The 17,068-nt window shown below is 47.2% G+C and overlaps 1 protein-coding gene across 9 annotated transcripts in view; it reads left to right on the top strand.

Moving 5' to 3' along the window:
* LOC120373746 (maestro heat-like repeat-containing protein family member 1) overlaps positions 1 to 15,200 on the top strand; it is a 33,801-nt gene extending 18,601 nt beyond the window's left edge. For 6 of the 9 annotated variants that reach the window (XM_039492565.1, XM_039492564.1, XM_039492563.1 and 3 more), the window contains one exon: positions 11,943 to 12,351. In XM_039492565.1, coding sequence (XP_039348499.1) covers positions 11,943 to 12,142 — 200 coding nt within the window. In that variant the 3' untranslated portion in view covers positions 12,143 to 12,351. Of the gene's footprint in view, positions 1 to 11,942 lie in introns of all 9 variants that reach the window. The other 3 variants (XM_039492562.1, XM_039492567.1, XM_039492566.1) reach the window with 3 other exon arrangements.
* The last annotated feature ends 1,868 nt before the right edge of the window (positions 15,201 to 17,068 follow it).

Here is a 17,068-nt window from a genome sequence, read left to right as displayed (position 1 = left end):
TTCTTAAGTCATCCCTCTGAGAAATTTTAGTCACTTTCACTGCCTGTCTCTCCATCAATACCGGTATCTGCTCAGGTTTTCATCACTACTTCCAGTGCTTTCTACATCACTCCCACTGTTTTCTTCATCATTCTCCTGATCCACTTCTTTCTGATCTTCCCACAATACATCATCTTCACTACCATCCAATGCATTTGACAGGCAACATTTTTTGAATCCTTTGATGATTGATTCTGAAGATATCATTGCCCACGCTGAAATAATCCACTGATGGTTTCTTAATTTTGCCGCTTGGTGTGAGGGCATGATCTCCAGCCACAAGCCATTCAGAATACTGCTGCCGTAGATGGTCTTTAAATGGCTTGTTGACAACAACATCAAGCACTTGGAGTTGGGATGTCAGACCCCCTGGTATTACTACCAGATCTGATTTCAAGGATGCAATCTTACTTTTTACATCAGGTGTTAAATGTCCTTTAAATGCATCCAATACCAGCATTGCTTTTTTTGCAAGAAGAGCACCAGGCCTACTCTTCCAAACAACTGATAGCCAATCATTCATCAGCTCCTTGCTCATCCATCCCTTTTCATGACATCTGACAATTAAGCCTCTTGGAAGACTTTCCTTCGGCATAGTTTTCCTTTTAAGTATCACATAAGGTGTCAGCTTATGACCATCAGCTGTAACAGCTAACATTGCTGTGATACGTAATTTTTCATTGCCTGTGGTTCTCATAAGAATGGATTTTGCTCCTTTTTGATCCACGGTTGTATTACTTGGCATATCAAAGAAAACGGGAGTTTCATCGGCATTTCCAATTTGGCTCAATGGATAGTTGTGCTTTTTCCTGAGCTCTATGACATACCGTTGGAATGCAAGCAGCTTTTCATTGAAGTCAACAGGTAGTCTTTGTGCAAGTGTTGTCCTGCGTCTTAGAGAGAGGCTATTTCTGAGCATAAATCTACGGCACCATCCAAGGCTTGCTTTAAATTCATGCCTGGGAATTTTTAATTCACTGGCAATTTCTAATGCCTTCAATTGTATGATTTTTCGGGTGACAGGCATTCCATTTTTTCTTTGCTCTTGAATGAAGGGAAGCACTGCTGCATCAACTTCACAATACCTGCCTTTCCTAGGCCCTCTGAACGATTTCCTCGTAGAAGCCGAGTTTTCTAGTTTCTTCTGCATCAGCTTCCATCTACGTACATTTTTCTCATCTACGTCGTATTTTCTGACAGCTTCCCTATTGCTTGTTTGTTCAGCGTATTTTAAGACATTTATCTTAAAGTTTTAATCGTAACTTCGCCTTTTCCCTTGGCTGGTTGAATTTCAAATCTCCACATGATCAGCCATATTGGTATTTTAAGTTAGCCCCTGTACAAAAAAAACCAACCTCATCCTCAACTCTCAGCCCCCTCACCCTCTAAGCCCCCTCTCCTTTACACGGCCCTTCCTTACCCTCTTAGCCACCTCCTTATTCTCTCAGCCTACCTCTCCCTCTCCCTCACACAGTGCCCACTACTCACCCTATTAACAACCTCCTCTCAGCCCCCTTCTTCATCACACAACCCCCTCCTCACCACTTATCTCACGTTGTGTCACAGCCGATAACCCGCTCTCAACTTAAGCCCCTCCCATTCCCTTTATTCACCCCCACAGTGAACTGCTCACAAGTATGGTAAATACCGGTACCGTAAATACAAGAATCATAAAAACCAAAGACTCATAGAATCATCTGATCTAATATCGACCGCTGGAAATACCGGTACCTGTATACCATATACCGTATCCTCCCGAGATAATACCAGTAAAAGTAAACAAACACCCTCGGCTCCCAAGTCAGCATGCAGAGCTATGGATACCTCACAGGGACGTAATGCTCCCAAGTCAGCATGGGGAGCTACGGATGCCTCACAGGGACGTAATGCTCCAAACTCAGCATGGGGAGCTACGGATGCCTCACAGGGATGTCATAGCGGTAACTTGTGGGCTTCTCCAGCCAGGGCAGGCTCCAGGCACCAGCTGAGCAAGCTGGTGCTTGGGGCGGCAGATTCTAGGGGGCGGCATTCCGCCCAATCCTAGGGTGGCACGGCCGCTTTTTTTTTGTTTTGTTTGCTGCTCTGGCCGCCCGGTAGGGTGCGGAGGAGGGGAGCGCCCGGCCGCCAACACCACCGGGCCGCCCGCGGGCGTCCCGCCCGGCCGACCCGAGCAGCACGGAGCCCTCCCGGAAGACAGCACGGCAATCGGGGCCGTGGGGTGAGCTCCCCGCTGAAGCGCTGGCCGCCCCCCTTCTCTCTCCCCCCCCGCTCCCTCTCCCTCCCCCCCACTAGACGAGGCGTGCACTCTGTAGCACAGAGAGTCCCCCTGCACCCTGGGTCCGGCCGCCCTGTAGGGTTTTTTGTTTTGTTTTTCCCCTGCTTTGCCAGCCGCGCTGTTGTCCCCCTCGTCCCCCACCTTTGCCGCTCCAGCCGTGGGTTTTTTTTTCTCCCCCCTGCTTTACTGCTCCGGCTGTGCTGCAGGTTTATTTTCTCCCCTGCTTTGCCGTTCCAGCTGCACCGTTTTTTCCCCCCCGACCCTGCTTTGCTGCTCTGGCTATGCTATTTTTTTGTGTGTGTGTCCCCGCTTTACCGCTCCGGCTGTGCTGCCGCTTTGTTTTTTTTTCACCTGCTTTGCTGCTTCAGCTGCGCTGTTTTTGTTTTTGTTCCCCCCCCGGCGCCGCCGCCGCTTTACTGCTCCAGCCGCACCGAGTTTTTTTGTTGTTGTTTTTTTTCCCCCGCTTTGCAGTTTCAGCCGTGCTGTTTTTTGTCGTCCCCCCTCCCCCCGCTCTAGCCGCGCTGTGTTTTTTATTTTTTTCCCTGCTTTGCCGCTCTGGCAACATCCCCCCTCCCGATTGTAGGCCGCACCCCTAGTTTAAAGACTTACATTAGGGGAAAAAAGTGCAGCCTATACTCGGGACAATACGGTATTTATTTTTTATTTAAAAGACATACAGCTCCTTGAAAACAAACTAAGATGCTTCATTAAAACTTTTAGCTCACTTAAGGGCCAGAGACCTTGTAACAGAAACACAGATAGTCACAAAGTCCATTAACGGCGTATCCTCGGTCACTCCCACCTCCGCCTCAGAACTGTCACTGATGTAGCGCTTTCTCTGTGGATGGTCGAAGACTCTCAGGGCTAAAACAGAGAGGTGGTGAAGGAGTCCATGTTTCCACGATTTCTAAAACACACGTTCTTGGTAAAAGATGGCCTCTTCTGCCTGACATTGCGACTTATGGGGTGATGGTTCTGTGCTCTGATTGGCAGAGGGCACTGGGAGGAGTTCTTCGAGGAGTCACACCACCCTCTTCTGGGCAGTTCACCCAGTCCCAGAACCTGCCCTGTTTTGGTCAAAGCTGCTCTTGGGGTGGACCTATGTGTCCAAAACCTATCACAATTGATAGAGGGTGATGGGAGGAGTTCTTAGAGGGAATCACACGAACCACTTCCGGACGGATCACCCCACCCCGGACTTCTTCCTCGTTGGTCAAATCTCCTCTTGGGGGTGGTCCCCAAGAGCTGAAACCCGACCTGATTGGTAGAGGGTGGTGGGAGGAGTTCTTAGAGGGGTCACAAGAACCACTTCCAGATGGGTCACTCTGCCCTGAACTCCCCCTGATTGGTTAAATCTCCTCTCGGGGTGGTCCTATGGGGGTGAAATCCATCCTGATTGGTAGAAGGCAGTGGGAGGAGCTCTTAGAGGGGTCACATGGGGCAGGACTTCTGGTGATAGGTGGGCAGGGTTTAAGGGGTCAAAGGGTGGGGTTAGGCTTTGACTGACAGTAGCGCCTTTGTACTACTAAGAGCAGGATGAAGTCCAGCTCGAAGAAGTGGGAGCGGAGGTTACTTTGTAAATTATCAGCTTGGTCTGGGACCGCCTCTGCTGCTCTCTCAAGCCCCAATGGTACCTCTGTAAATAGAAGAGAACCGGTCTGGGACAGATCTTTGTCCAACATATTCTGTGATAAAGGCAGAAGATGAACACACAAAAATATTAGCTTCTCAGCAATGTCCTTGTCATCTTTAATTGCTCACAGGCTTCTGATCTCCATAAAGTGTTTTTAGTGATTGTCTATATCCCTTCAGTTACTTGCTCTTCACAAGCCATCTCAGCACTTCTACTTTCCCGCTTACATGCTACCTGCTGCAATTTAGGCTTCTGTTTACTCCCCACCCTGCCTCTTTTAAAGAATTTGTTCAGTTCAAATAAACTCTTGCCTCTTGCTATTAGACTGCTCTACAGGCAAAATGCTTCTGAAATAAGTGTAGTCAAACTTTACTAATTCTGGGTCACTGAGAACGAAAATGATGCTTCAAATTGTTGATTGGCTCTAGTTTTCAAGTTATGCTATTGGGTCAGTATATACGACCCTCGACTTGGGAATAGCGGAGGATAAGTGAGTTATAAAGGGAAGGGATCTCAATTTAAACCAGAAATGACTAAAATACATCTTTGACTGGATCTATGAATAAATCTATGACTGGGTTTGGACGGTACTTGCTTTTTAGGCAAAACAATGAATGATGCAATCTGAAGCTGGTATTGCGTCATACATGATATGAATTGCATCATGTTATTCCTAGAAGTCATGGATGATGCAATCATAACGAAGCTTACATCACTCTGCTGAACAAATTGCCCTATATCAGCTCTAGAAATCATACAGTGTCATGCTCTCTTATTTGTCAGTGTTTGATTTTGCAAAGGGACACATTTCTGTTTAGCCAAAGTGAGCAGAGATGCCTTGTTCTTGTGTGAACAGTGCAGATAACTTCTGCTATGTTTGTGGTGAAGTGACTTTTGCATCACAAAGCGCAGTATAACCACTATGGTTAAGAAAGCCTATCTCCTTTATTTTGGCTGCAAAATTGGAGATCAGGACAAGAGGTGGGCCCCACCCATATGCTGCAAGACTTGTGCAACAAATCTTCGCCAGTGGTTGAACAGGAAAAGGAAATCTATGCCTTTTGCAGTGCCAATGATTTGGAGAGAGCCAACAGATCATACCAGCAATTGTTACTTCTGCATGGTGTCTCCAGTTGGGAAAGGTGTGTCAAAGAAGAAAAAGTGGACTGTGCATTATCCAAACATTCCATCAGCTATACGCCCAGTACCCCACGGAGAAGGACTGCCGGTTCCTGATGCACCAGAATCATTCTCACTTGAGTCAGACGAGGAAGAGGATGAAACTTCTGGTCCTGAACCATCAATATCACAGGACCCACATTTTCTCCCATCTTCCTCCTCTGAACCACACCTCATAACACAAGGTGAACTGAATGACCTTGTCAGGGATTTGGAACTACCCAAGAGTAAGGCAGAGCTGTTGCGCTCCAGACTACAGCAGTGGAATCTCCTGGCAGGTGATGTTAGGGTTTCCAAGCTTAAGGGAAGCTAAGATAAAGGAAGGTGTCTTTGTTGGTCCTCAGATTCGTGAACTTCTTCGAGATGATGCATTTGACCATGCACTGCGTGGCAAGGAAAGACGGCATGGAAAGCCTTCCAGTTAGTGGCAATAAATTTTCTCGGAAACAACAAGGCAGACAACTACAGGTTGTTGGTGGAAAACCTCCTCAAGGCATACAAAAGCCTTGGTTGCAAAATGTCACTAAAGATACATTTTTTTGAACTCTCATCTAGATTTTTTTTCCACCGAACTGCGGAGCAGTGAGTGACAAGCACGGTGAGCGATTTCACCAGGACATTGCAACAATGGAGAAACGCTATCAGGGCAAATGGAGCCCATCAATGCTTGCAGACTATTGCTGGACAGTGACAAGAGATGCTCCATTTAATGAATACAAGAGACAAGCCAAGAAGCGCTGAGTAGACACTGAATAGGACTAAACTATGTACATAATAGTTTTTTGCCTTTTGTTTCATAATAAATTTTATTTATATAACCCTTTTGCTGATTTTTAAAGTGTTACATAAATAAGACAGGTGAAATATTATCATGTAAAGCAACCATAAACACATGAAAAGACCTAGGTTTACAATTTATGATTAAAACTCTACTATCTACACAATATACATAGACATCAAATGTAAAAACTTAAATAACTTAGAAACAGTAGCCAATCAGTTGTTTTAATTGTCATATTTGAATTCAGCACATCAAAATACATAATAAATAGCACATTTTATCTCTGAAGCAGACGACTTCTCAAAAATTGTAGACCAGTGTTATTAGTGACCTTGCTGGTTAGGAGCTCGCTTCACTACAGAGCCAATGTAAGGAGCTCAAACTCCCCCTCCCTAAGCAAGAGCTGACCCCCGCAGTTTGTCCTCGGCAGTGATGGGGGGAGGGGAGAATCAGTTTTTAAAGGGAGCTGGGGAGTTTTCTGACAGCCAAAGTCACATGTTGGGCGAGCCCAGGCCCTGCAGCCAGAGTGAAGGAAATTCTGGCTGCAGCCAGGGCCACCCAGAGGGGGGGGGCAAGAGGGGCAATTTGCCCCAGGTCCCGGGCCCCACAGGGGCCCCCAGGAGAGTTTTTCGGGGGCCCTGGAGTGGGGTCCTTCACTCGCTCCGGGGGGCCCGGAAAACTCTTGCGGGGCAAGGGCCCCCGGAGCTTCTTCGCTCCCGGTCTTCGCCGGCGGGGGGTCCATCCACTCCGGGGCGGAAGGACCCCCCGCCGGCGAATTACCGCTGAAGCGGGACCCGCCGCCGAAGTTCAGCTCGGTCTTCGGCGGTAATTCGGCGGCTGGGGGCCCTTCCGTTCCAGGACCCGCCGGCGAAGTGCCCCGAAGACTCGCGGCGGGGGCCCCCCGCCGCCGAATTACTGCCAAAGAATGGGCTGAACTTCGGCGGCGGGTCCCGCTTCAGCGGTAATTCGGCGGCGGGGGTGTTGCGTCGCAGTGCCTCTCAGGCGGGCACGGACAGAGCCCAACAATCAATGTGATTGGTAGCAAAGTCATTTATTACTCTCCAGCATGCTCTTATATACAATTATGGCAGGCAATCAAGCAATTGCTAATTGGTTAATAAGATACACACAGGCACAGCTACAACTTCATAGGGTAATTATCATCCTGTACAACTTTCTGATTTATTATCCTGTTTACTGCCTACTGGCAGATGAGAACCAGCCCAAGGCCAGCATCTCACTGCATAGTTCACAGCCTAATTAGCCCGTCCTTGAAGTCTAAACAACTCAGCTTCTCACATACCCAATCTGCCAAGTTCCCACATCTGCCCCCTCTATTCAAAATCAAAAGAAAAAAAAAGGCATTAGCAAAACATTCCCAACTCATAACATCATAACACTACAATCTATCACAAACCAAAATTAACTCTATAAAGCCTACCTATAACCATGCAGTCCTTAACATATAACACCAACAACATCAAACAAAATAAAACAAAATAAAACAAAATAAATGGTGTAAATTCTGCAGGGTTCCCCCCTTTTCTAGTGTACACCAACCTGTGACAAATTTCTATTACCAATCCATCCCTCATGTGTCAGGTGATCAAACTGACACTGGGGGGGGGGGTCCTAGCAGAAAAAACACAACATAAACCACATGAACATTTTAACAACACCACAACAATTCTGGCCAGAAAACAAACACCACAAGACAAAACATAGAACACAAAACATAAATTTTAACTCTATAGTAAATGCATGGTACATTAAATACGATACAGCTAACATCAATTTTCTTTAATAGCTAAAAAACAAAAACAAATATACCCTACTGGGCAATTAATCATTACTTAAAATACACAAATACCCTTATTAATTTCAGGCAAAACAGGGGAATTACTTCATCAATTAAATCATTTACAGTAATACAACTGCATCTTGGCTTGCTTCTGAATTCAAAGCTATTCACAGCTTAAAATTTCTTACTTTTAAATTCTGCTATTAAACACTGAAAAAAAAACCCATCACCACTTATATACCCTTAAGCCTAATACAATTTCAATTACATAGCACTATATACATTCTTAGCTAATGCAACAAAATTGTTCATAACCAAACAATTACAAACTAATCTCTTTGCCTAAATTTATTTACAAACATTTCAAAAACACCAAAAACTTTACTCTTTAGCATCTTTACAAAATTCAACTGCTGTTCCCTCTAGCAACCACAGAGTTAACTTTTTACTCTGCCTTAAATTACTCGCTTGTACTCCAACAACCACCTGTCTCAACTAAATCACCATTCTAAATATCCTCTTAAATATTTAAAATTCTCAAGCTTGTGCTTAATAACCTTTTCTCTCCACTACACCCTCAAAGGTTTCCAACCTGCTTTCTAATCTCTTTATTTATTGCCTGCCCGTCTGGGCCCGATCCTTTTTTCCTTTCCAAGTTCTCTGTCTATTGCCTGCCTGCCTGGGCCCGATCCGTATTTCCTCTTGCTAAACCGTTCCTTTCATGGACACTAACCTATCCCACTATCAATTTAGCTAGGAGGGTGTACTTCTTAACTAGCCCCTACCCTTCTGGTCTCTTCTGTGAACAATTATCTGTACTTTCCCACCGTGGGGGCTACATTCTCATGCATATAACTTTAATTACAACATCTGCTTTCAGCCTATCTATATAATATAAGCTACATCTAATATCAAACAATCTTACAACTGCCAATATCAGCACATAACACAAAATTCACAAAAATCTAATAAGGCTAACAAAAGCACTTTACAAAAGGTACTTTGGGCCACATAGGCCCAAAGCCATCCTCCTAAATTACCTAGATTTATGCCTAATAACACCATCAACTCCCCCCCTTTGAGAATACTCAACAAACCTTTTGGCTGAGTTTTCTCAAACTCTAAAAACAAAAAACAAGTAAGCTCTAGAAAATTGGGGTTAGTAATGGGGGGGGGTAATATCAGTTACAAACCAATTAGGGAGGGCAACACAGGCTAAAAATTTTATCCAAAACACAGGGCGCAGCCTGTAGAATAAACCCCAAAATCCAATCAATACCACATTTTTCAGCAGGAGTCCCAAATTTCTTCCTGCCAGTGTACAATTCTTCGTTTCTTCACCAGGGTCAGTTCTCAATGTCCTTTTAGTCAGGAATTTCTGGACTTTGGCAATGTCAATAATGTGAGCGTTTTTTCTTCTTTTCCACCACCGTCATGGTTCAGCTTCTACGGGGAAAATTACCAGAACATTATTCTGTAGTGGTTTTGCTTCTTGGAGTTGGTTTTGCTTCTTTCAAAAAAAAATCCAATAACACAATGGGGGCTGCAGCGGACAAGGGAGAGGTTAGCCAGCACGTCACCTTGTCCTTTTTTCCTGCTGTTTAGAAGCACAATGAAGCTAAATAAAAATAAAAAAAAATAGGCCAATCATCAGTAGTAGAATCCTCCTGATGTGAAGGGGTCTTTTTGCAGTAAGAATCATGGGTCCAAGCAGTCAGTCTCCTGGTTCCAAGACTCCTGGTTCCAGGGCTGCTAGGATCTTTGGGCAGCTCTTCCATACCTGTGAGAAGAGACAGCTAACACATTCCGTTAGTGCCTGGCAGGGTTTTGCAGCTCTCTTAGCTGTGCCGCGTCCTTGACTGGGGCCAGAAAAAAATGAGCTGTCTTCGGTTAACTCATTCTGTTCTTTTTTCCTTCCCTGCTTGGCTTCTTTTAATCTGTGAATCCTGTGTCAGAACACCCAGCTGTTGCTGCTCATACCGGAGAAGCATAACGGTTTTTCCGGCACTGTCCCAGGCTCAGACCAGCCAGCGTAGGACGCCTTCTCCAGGTTCCTGCCAAAACAACTTACTTGCTTGTAGGTCCAAACGACCTCCGGGGCCACGGCACGAACCTCTGCCTGCGCCGTGCACTCCAACGTCTTCCCGTCCAGGGCTCGCTTCCAGCGGAGCACCTCCTCGTCCTGTGCCCGAAGGGCGGTTAGGAGGAGCCTCTCCAGCTCCCCCTCTTTCCTTAATAAGTGAGGTAGTGCAGCAGGGGAGATTCTTTCCCCCTGTCGGTTCATAATGTGCAATAAAGGCTTCTGTGTTATCTTTTCTTCAGCTGATACAGCGGTACTCATAACTTAGCCACTCTGCCCTTCTCCGCCGCGACTTATAGCCGCCCTTCTCCTCCGCGGCTTATAGCCGCCGCTTTTCTCCGTGACTTATAGCCGCCCTTCTCTTCCGCGACTTATAGCCGCTCTCCTCAGGGCTCAGGTGCGCCACTCTTTTCGGACGCCCAGGGGCTTCTCCAGCACTCCCCGCCGCAGCTCCTCCGCCTGGAACAGGCCACCGACACTATCATCATTCGATTCGAATCACGTCGGGGTCACCATTTGTTGCGTCGCAGTGCCTCTCAGGCGGGCACGGACAGAGCCCAACAATCAATGTGATTGGTAGCAAAGTCATTTATTACTCTCCAGCATGCTCTTATATACAATTATGGCAGGCAATCAAGCAATTGCTAATTGGTTAATAAGATACACACAGGCACAGCTACAACTTCATAGGGTAATTATCATCCTGTACAACTTTCTGATTTATTATCCTGTTTACTGCCTACTGGCAGATGAGAACCAGCCCAAGGCCAGCATCTCACTGCATAGTTCACAGCCTAATTAGCCCGTCCTTGAAGTCTAAACAACTCAGCTTCTCACATACCCAATCTGCCAAGTTCCCACAGCGGGGGCGCCCCCACTGCGGGTCTTCGGGGCACTTCGCTGGCAGGTCCCAGAACGGAAGGGCCCCCCGCTGCCGAAGACCCCAGGCCCCTGGAATCCTCTGGGCGGCCCTGGCTGCAGCAGCCTTAGTCCTCTCTTGCTCTGTGGATTGGTGCTGTGAGAAGTGACACTGGCTCTGCTTGTGGCCTGCAGTTCAGCCTGAGACTCTACGCCAACCCCCCTGCCCACCCTTCTTGGGCTGACTGCCGCCTCTACAGGTATTTAAGCACCAGGCCTGGGATACCTGCTCAGCACCTGGCTGGGTTCTGCCTAGTGAGCAGCTGGCAGGGTCAGCCTCTGACAGAACTAATGCCCGTGATGCGCGGGAGGGATTGGACTGCACACTCCAGCCCTGGGATGTGTTTCCTCAGCACCTGGCTCTGTTTCGTCAGCTCTGGCGCAGCCCTTTGGGGCATGATCAGCTGTTGAAGGCAGGGAGGCTCAGAGCTAGAATTTCGTATCCCCATGAGCATAGGTGGGGCTGAGACGGTGTGCGGGGTCAGCTGCTCTGTGCGTGCAGGAGCTCTCGGAGCTGCCACTTGCAGGGGGCTGGCAGCAATCCTTGGGAGAGATGGTTAGTGCTGGGTCTGCAAAATGACTTCCTGGCATATGCCAGGCTGGGTTCTGCAGAGTTAGCACCAAATAAGGCTCGGATCAACCCCCAGCCTCGCCCTTGGCTGGGGCGGCTCAGAGTCCCTGCCGGCGGCACCGCAGCTCATGAGGGAGTAGGGGGAAAGTCTCCTCCAGCAGCCGGGTCTCCCATGGGAGGTTGTTTCCCTCCCTCTTGTGGAGTCCACCCTCTCCCTGCTTGCCACTGCCCCCAGCCTGCCAGGAACCACTCACTTTTGACTCCCAGACCCTGCTGACCAGCCGTGGCTCCTGCCCGGGCCAGGATGGCAACACCTCATGGGGCAGGGAGGTTCACACTATGGGAGAGGATACCCCAGAACCAGCCCCAAGGGTTTTCTCCTTGCTCCTACACTCTCCAGGTCACTCCAACTGGGTTCTGGCTCCCAGCCACCGTGCGATGTGGCTGCTGCCCCCTGCCCCTAGGACCCCTCCCCGATTTCCCCCCGCCCCTTCTCCCAGCACAGCACTACCCCTCAGCTGGGACTTACAGCAGGGCGGGCGGTCCAAGCCTCCTGCTCTTCTCCGGCTTCAGTTGTCCATCATGTATCCCAGGGGAGGCAGGCAGGGCTGGTTATTTAACAGCATGCAGGGCACCAGCCACCATTTGTATTTCTGTCCTTCTAGGTGCTCCCCGCCCGCAATCCATCTGGGCAGAGGAGGGGAAGGAGCTGTGTGGAGAGTCAGTCCCCAAAATTACTGAGCCCAACAGCTGTGGGATGGGTGTTGGGTTCTCAGAGCCTCACTGCAGGGTCGTGGATATGATATTTTATAAATATGCTCCTGGAAGACCAATAAACTGCTTCTACTACACAGCCACTTCCTAGGGGAATCCAAAGGGACTAGGTTTCATTTGGGACCCCTTCCAGAAAGCAGCTAAGGAGAGAGGTGCTACAGCTGCCTTGGGAACACGTACTTCCAACAGATTCTCTGCCACCCAACTGGGAAAAGTCTCCATGTGTGTCAAAGACAGGAGAGCTTACGGTCCGAAACATCAAATTCCTGGAAGCTGAGAGTGAGAAGTTTGAAAGCACCCCTTGGGAACCTACTCTGATTACCAGACAATGGCAGGATTAACTGCCTCAAGTACCATGTCACTAATCCAGCATGCCAGGGACATCACAGCGTGCAAAGGCAAACCCGGTGGTTTATGAGCAGCTGTTTTGCTTGACATAGATACAGAATTCTAGTTTTGCCTGGGAGGGGAAGGAATACGAGATTCTTTGAAAGCGCTGCAGCTTTAAGCACCAGAGAGGCAAAAGGCACCTCAGATTTTCAGCCTTCAGTAAAATGTGGCAGCCCTTACAGAGACAAGCAAGAAACTGCCTGGAGACACAGAATGGCTCCCCTGAAGTTACAAACCTTTGCTGACCTGTCACCACCTGCTGGTGAAGGAAGCTGCACACCATTCACTGCTCCTGGTCTGGCCACACAAACACGCTTGGCAGCATCCCTGAGTCAAGACAGCACTCGCCAGATGTTCTGGCTCCCTTGAAAGTACTGCAAGGGCCCAGCTTTACAGACATGCATGTGGGGCAGTGACCCAGGACAGGCAAATCTGGGGTTCAACAGCCTCCAAACTCAAAGAACGGGAGGAGAAGGACGAATGACTCTGTCTGTATTCAGTGCTCCTTAGCATGTGGCTTTGGATGCCCAATGACAGCTGGTTGAGCTTTTCTGGTAGTTCCACCTGTGTATTTATACAACCCAGTTACCTCATGGGGCTTCCTCACCCAACGGGAAGAGACAGAAAGCAGGGAAGAAAAACTATTAAACTGTTCCGCAAAATACTGAACCATATAAAGTGCAATGTTACCATTGAGGATATAAAAATTCAACGTTCACATCAGGGTGGCTGGGTGTTTAGTGGCCTTAAACACCATGACTGTGTATGTGATAGACCTCAACCTCGAAGCACTGGATGTAGGCAAAGGGAGTGCTGAAGACAGCTCTAAATCAACAAAGAATCAGGCTAAAGACAACTGTTAATGTGTTAAGGAACCAAAAAGGATTGATTTGTTATTTAACAGCCCTGCTGCTAACAAGACGGAGGTGGGGATTTTTTTTTGACATTTCCACTGGCTGGGAAATTGTATTATCCCATTTTCCAGTCTGATTCAAGACTGCCGATTTCCTGTAAAAACTGAAATTAAGAACTTAACTCAAGGGATGGGTCAACCCCTTCCCCCAGCAGCTTTAGTGGAACTGAAGTTTACAGGGCTGATGATAACTCCCTTTGGTAAACAGTGTAATAAATGTCTCCATAGGTCTGTTTGTAGGTACTATCTCTCAAGCCACCTGGTACTATGGTACTCAAGAAGCTGGTACAGTTATGCTAGCACATCAAGCATACTTCCTTTAATCAAAAAAAATTGACAATATGTACATTTATTTACAAAAAGGAAGGGGAACATGTTAAAATTGTGTTGTTTCTGCTGTGTGTGCATATGTGTGTGAAAAGCTGGTGCATGGCACTAGGAGAGACCAGTAAAGAAGCAGGTACAAAACAATCCCACTGGCACTAGAAAGGACAGACCAATCTGAACTGGTTGAATCAGGAGTTGACTCAGAAGTCCAGCAGGGTGAAGGAGGGAGGAGTCACGGGTCAGATCCAGGAGACGGTGTTCTCGACAGCCGGACTGCAGAGCTGGGTGACCCCGGGTGAGATCCTGGCAAACCTGCAGCAACCTAACAGAGGAGAATCCAGTTGTGATAGGCACCTCTGGGTTTCACGACATATCTGAGCATGTAACTTTAAATGCACCACTCTGGTTAGGATGTATGCAACATCCAGTTCTCTTCCCTTGAAGCTCAGGCCATTGAGGAGTCTCAAAACTGCTGGTGCGTACGAGTTAGCTGCATTTCCCTAAGATCACTCAGTTCTGAAAAGGTTCTGAAAACCTGTGTATTTATACAACCCAGTTACCTCATGGGGCTTCCTCACCCAACGGGAAGAGACAGAAAGCAGGGAAGAAAAACTATTAAACTGTTCCGCAAAATACTGAGCCATATAAAGTGTAATGTTACCACTGAGGCTAAAAAAATTCAACGTTCACATCAGGGTGGCTGGGTGTTTAGTGGCCTTAAACACCATGACTGTGTATGTGATAGACCTCAACCTCGAAGCACTGGATGTAGGCAAAGGGAGTGCTGAAGACAGCTCTAAATCAACAAAGAATCAGGCTAAAGAGAACTGTTAATTTGTTAAGGAACCAACAAATATTTACACCTAAAGTATATGTGACATTGTCCCACACTTTTACTCAGCTTGTTCCATAGATGATGTATGGTACACCTGTCATTCTTTTGAGTATAAAGGTAAACTACTCAGTTACTAGATCTTCAGTTTAATCAAGTCAGAAGACTGCAGCATCAGTTGGAACTTATCCTGGCAGCTTTTTGCTTCTGCTATAAGTTGGGGACTTATGAGTTGGAAGTGACAGAGGAGGAGAAAGACCTGGGTGTATTGGTTGATCACAGGATAACTATGAGCTGCCAATGTGATGCAGCTGTGAAAAAACATGTTTCTGTTGAAGATAATGTGTGACTTGTGCAAAACTGTTCATGACAGTGTATAATGTGCTGTCACCTCCAAAGAGCTCCCTTTCAAGCCATGATGTGGAATCAGGCAAATTGCAACAACCCCACACTACCCTCCCCAGAGAAGATGGATTGGACCAACCACAGTGGAAAACTGGAACCCAAGCTATGGTCACTGGAGCCAATCCCCACAAGCTGTGCAGAAATTGTTACCTGTGTGGATATGTCAGAAATTCCACATTGGCATATACTGGGGCCTGTAAATGCAAAGGGTGCGTCGGCACATGTAGGAACCATTAAATTCTGCTTATCTAAGCAATGTCTACATAGAAACTGTTTCTAGTGGAATAAAAACCATAAAAATATACTAATTTGTCATATATTACTTAAATTTAGAACTCCAATTTAGCAGGTGAAAAATTCAAAATTCAGCTTTGGAAACATTTTTTTTCGGATTCAACTCATTCAAATTATGAAAGACAACTTGTTCACTGTCTTTTCCCAAAAAATGCCTCCTGCATCTTATTTTAGAGAAAATGTGCCTAGTCTGGGACTGAAAGGCCACCAAGAACATGCAGCTAGTGTAGAACATATCTGCCTGCCTGGTGTTTGGGGTGGGCCCTTGTCCGTATTTCCCTTTGTAAGACAATGACAGGCTCTAGGAGGAAGGATGATTTGGTGGCTAACATATTCAGCTGGAAATCATGAAATCCTGATTAAATTACCAGTTCCGTCACAGACTTCTTGCTTGAATTGGTCAAGTTACTTAGGGCCAGATCCATAAAGGGACCTAGTAGCTGCAACCCTCAGTGTAGCAGCACCTAACTTTTCGGCGCCTAGAAAATCACAGGAACGAGAATGCGATCCACAAAGCCTGTTAGGCACCCAGGCTCTCCAAGCAATGAATGGGGAGAGACAGGCCCCTTAGAATGTGATTCACAAAAACCAGAACACTAGGCAAGGAGCTGCCTAATCTAGCCAATGGGAGCTGTTAACAACAGGGGTGTATCCTAAACCCCTCCCCTCTCTCAGAGATAGATGGCTAAAGCTGGGCTGCAGGAAGGTGCCTATCTCTGTTAGTGATCCATGAATGGGAACCCCTCTCCTGGAAGTGGGCAGTTTAGGCATGTAAGTAGTTTCTTGTGGGGATGAGTTAAATGCCTGCCTTGCTCCACATAAAATAACCAAAGGAGGTGTGGTGCCTCTGCCCATCTCCTCACCCACTTGTTAGTGCACCCACCTGAGAGGTGTAAGACCCAGATTCAATTCTCCCTTTCAGGCAGAGGAGGAGAAAGGATTTGGGGTCTTTTATCTCACAGCAGGTTGTACTAACCACTGAGCTATGGAATATTCTGATGTGAAACTTCCTCAATCGCTCCCGTTGATGTTGTTCCACTGTAGATAACTAATGAAAGAGTGATTGGAGCAGAGGGACTAGAAACTGGGTCCCCCACATGGGTGCCCTAGAGTCATTCTTGTTACCTGAAATTGGGCCAGCTAGTAAGCTTAGGGAGGACTAATGACCCACCAGAGTTTGGCAGAAAGCAGCACTTTTATTATACTGATAGCTAAGCTCAAAAGAAGGGGAGAGGGGAGGAGTAAGGTCCCATTCACACTTGCATACTCACGCTCCCAGGACAGGCATGGCACTGGAAATGTCAGGATTCTTCAAGGTAAGTGTCCCACAGCGCAACGATGGACAGTGCGATGAAGGTAAGTCTTCCCAAGGCACGGTGGAATGCAACGCGGCGAACCACTGGCCAGGTGGTCCAGGCGAAGGGCCTTCACAGGAGGTACAATCTTGTGAGTGCACTGCTGAGTACATGGCCCCTTCCCCTTTTAAGGACCTGCTCCTCATGGACTGTGACTAGAGATGGTGGCATGTGACCAACCGCGTCTGGTTGGTCACATGCCACCTTGGGCACTGTTCATGCATTGGGTGTGTGAGCACTGCCTAATTAGAGTCCCAGACATCTGGTCTATCTGGGAGCTCTTCTGATCTTCCAGCTGTTCAAGCAGCCCATTCATTCCACAAGAATTCCAGGAGGGAGCGAAAGGGTGAAAGCTACTTCACAGGTATTCAGAGAGGAAAAGGAGACAAAAGGTGGGGATAGTGTAACAGACCTTTTGAGCATACAGATCACTGGTGCTCCTACAACAATTCTCTCTCATGCTCTTGTTATCTCTGCAAATGACTATTTATAATTACTCAT

The sequence above is a fragment of the Mauremys reevesii genome, linkage group 10, assembly GCF_016161935.1.
Source record: "Mauremys reevesii isolate NIE-2019 linkage group 10, ASM1616193v1, whole genome shotgun sequence".
NCBI classification, from domain to species: domain Eukaryota; kingdom Metazoa; phylum Chordata; order Testudines; family Geoemydidae; genus Mauremys; species Mauremys reevesii.
This window is presented reverse-complemented; position numbering and strand designations above follow the sequence as displayed.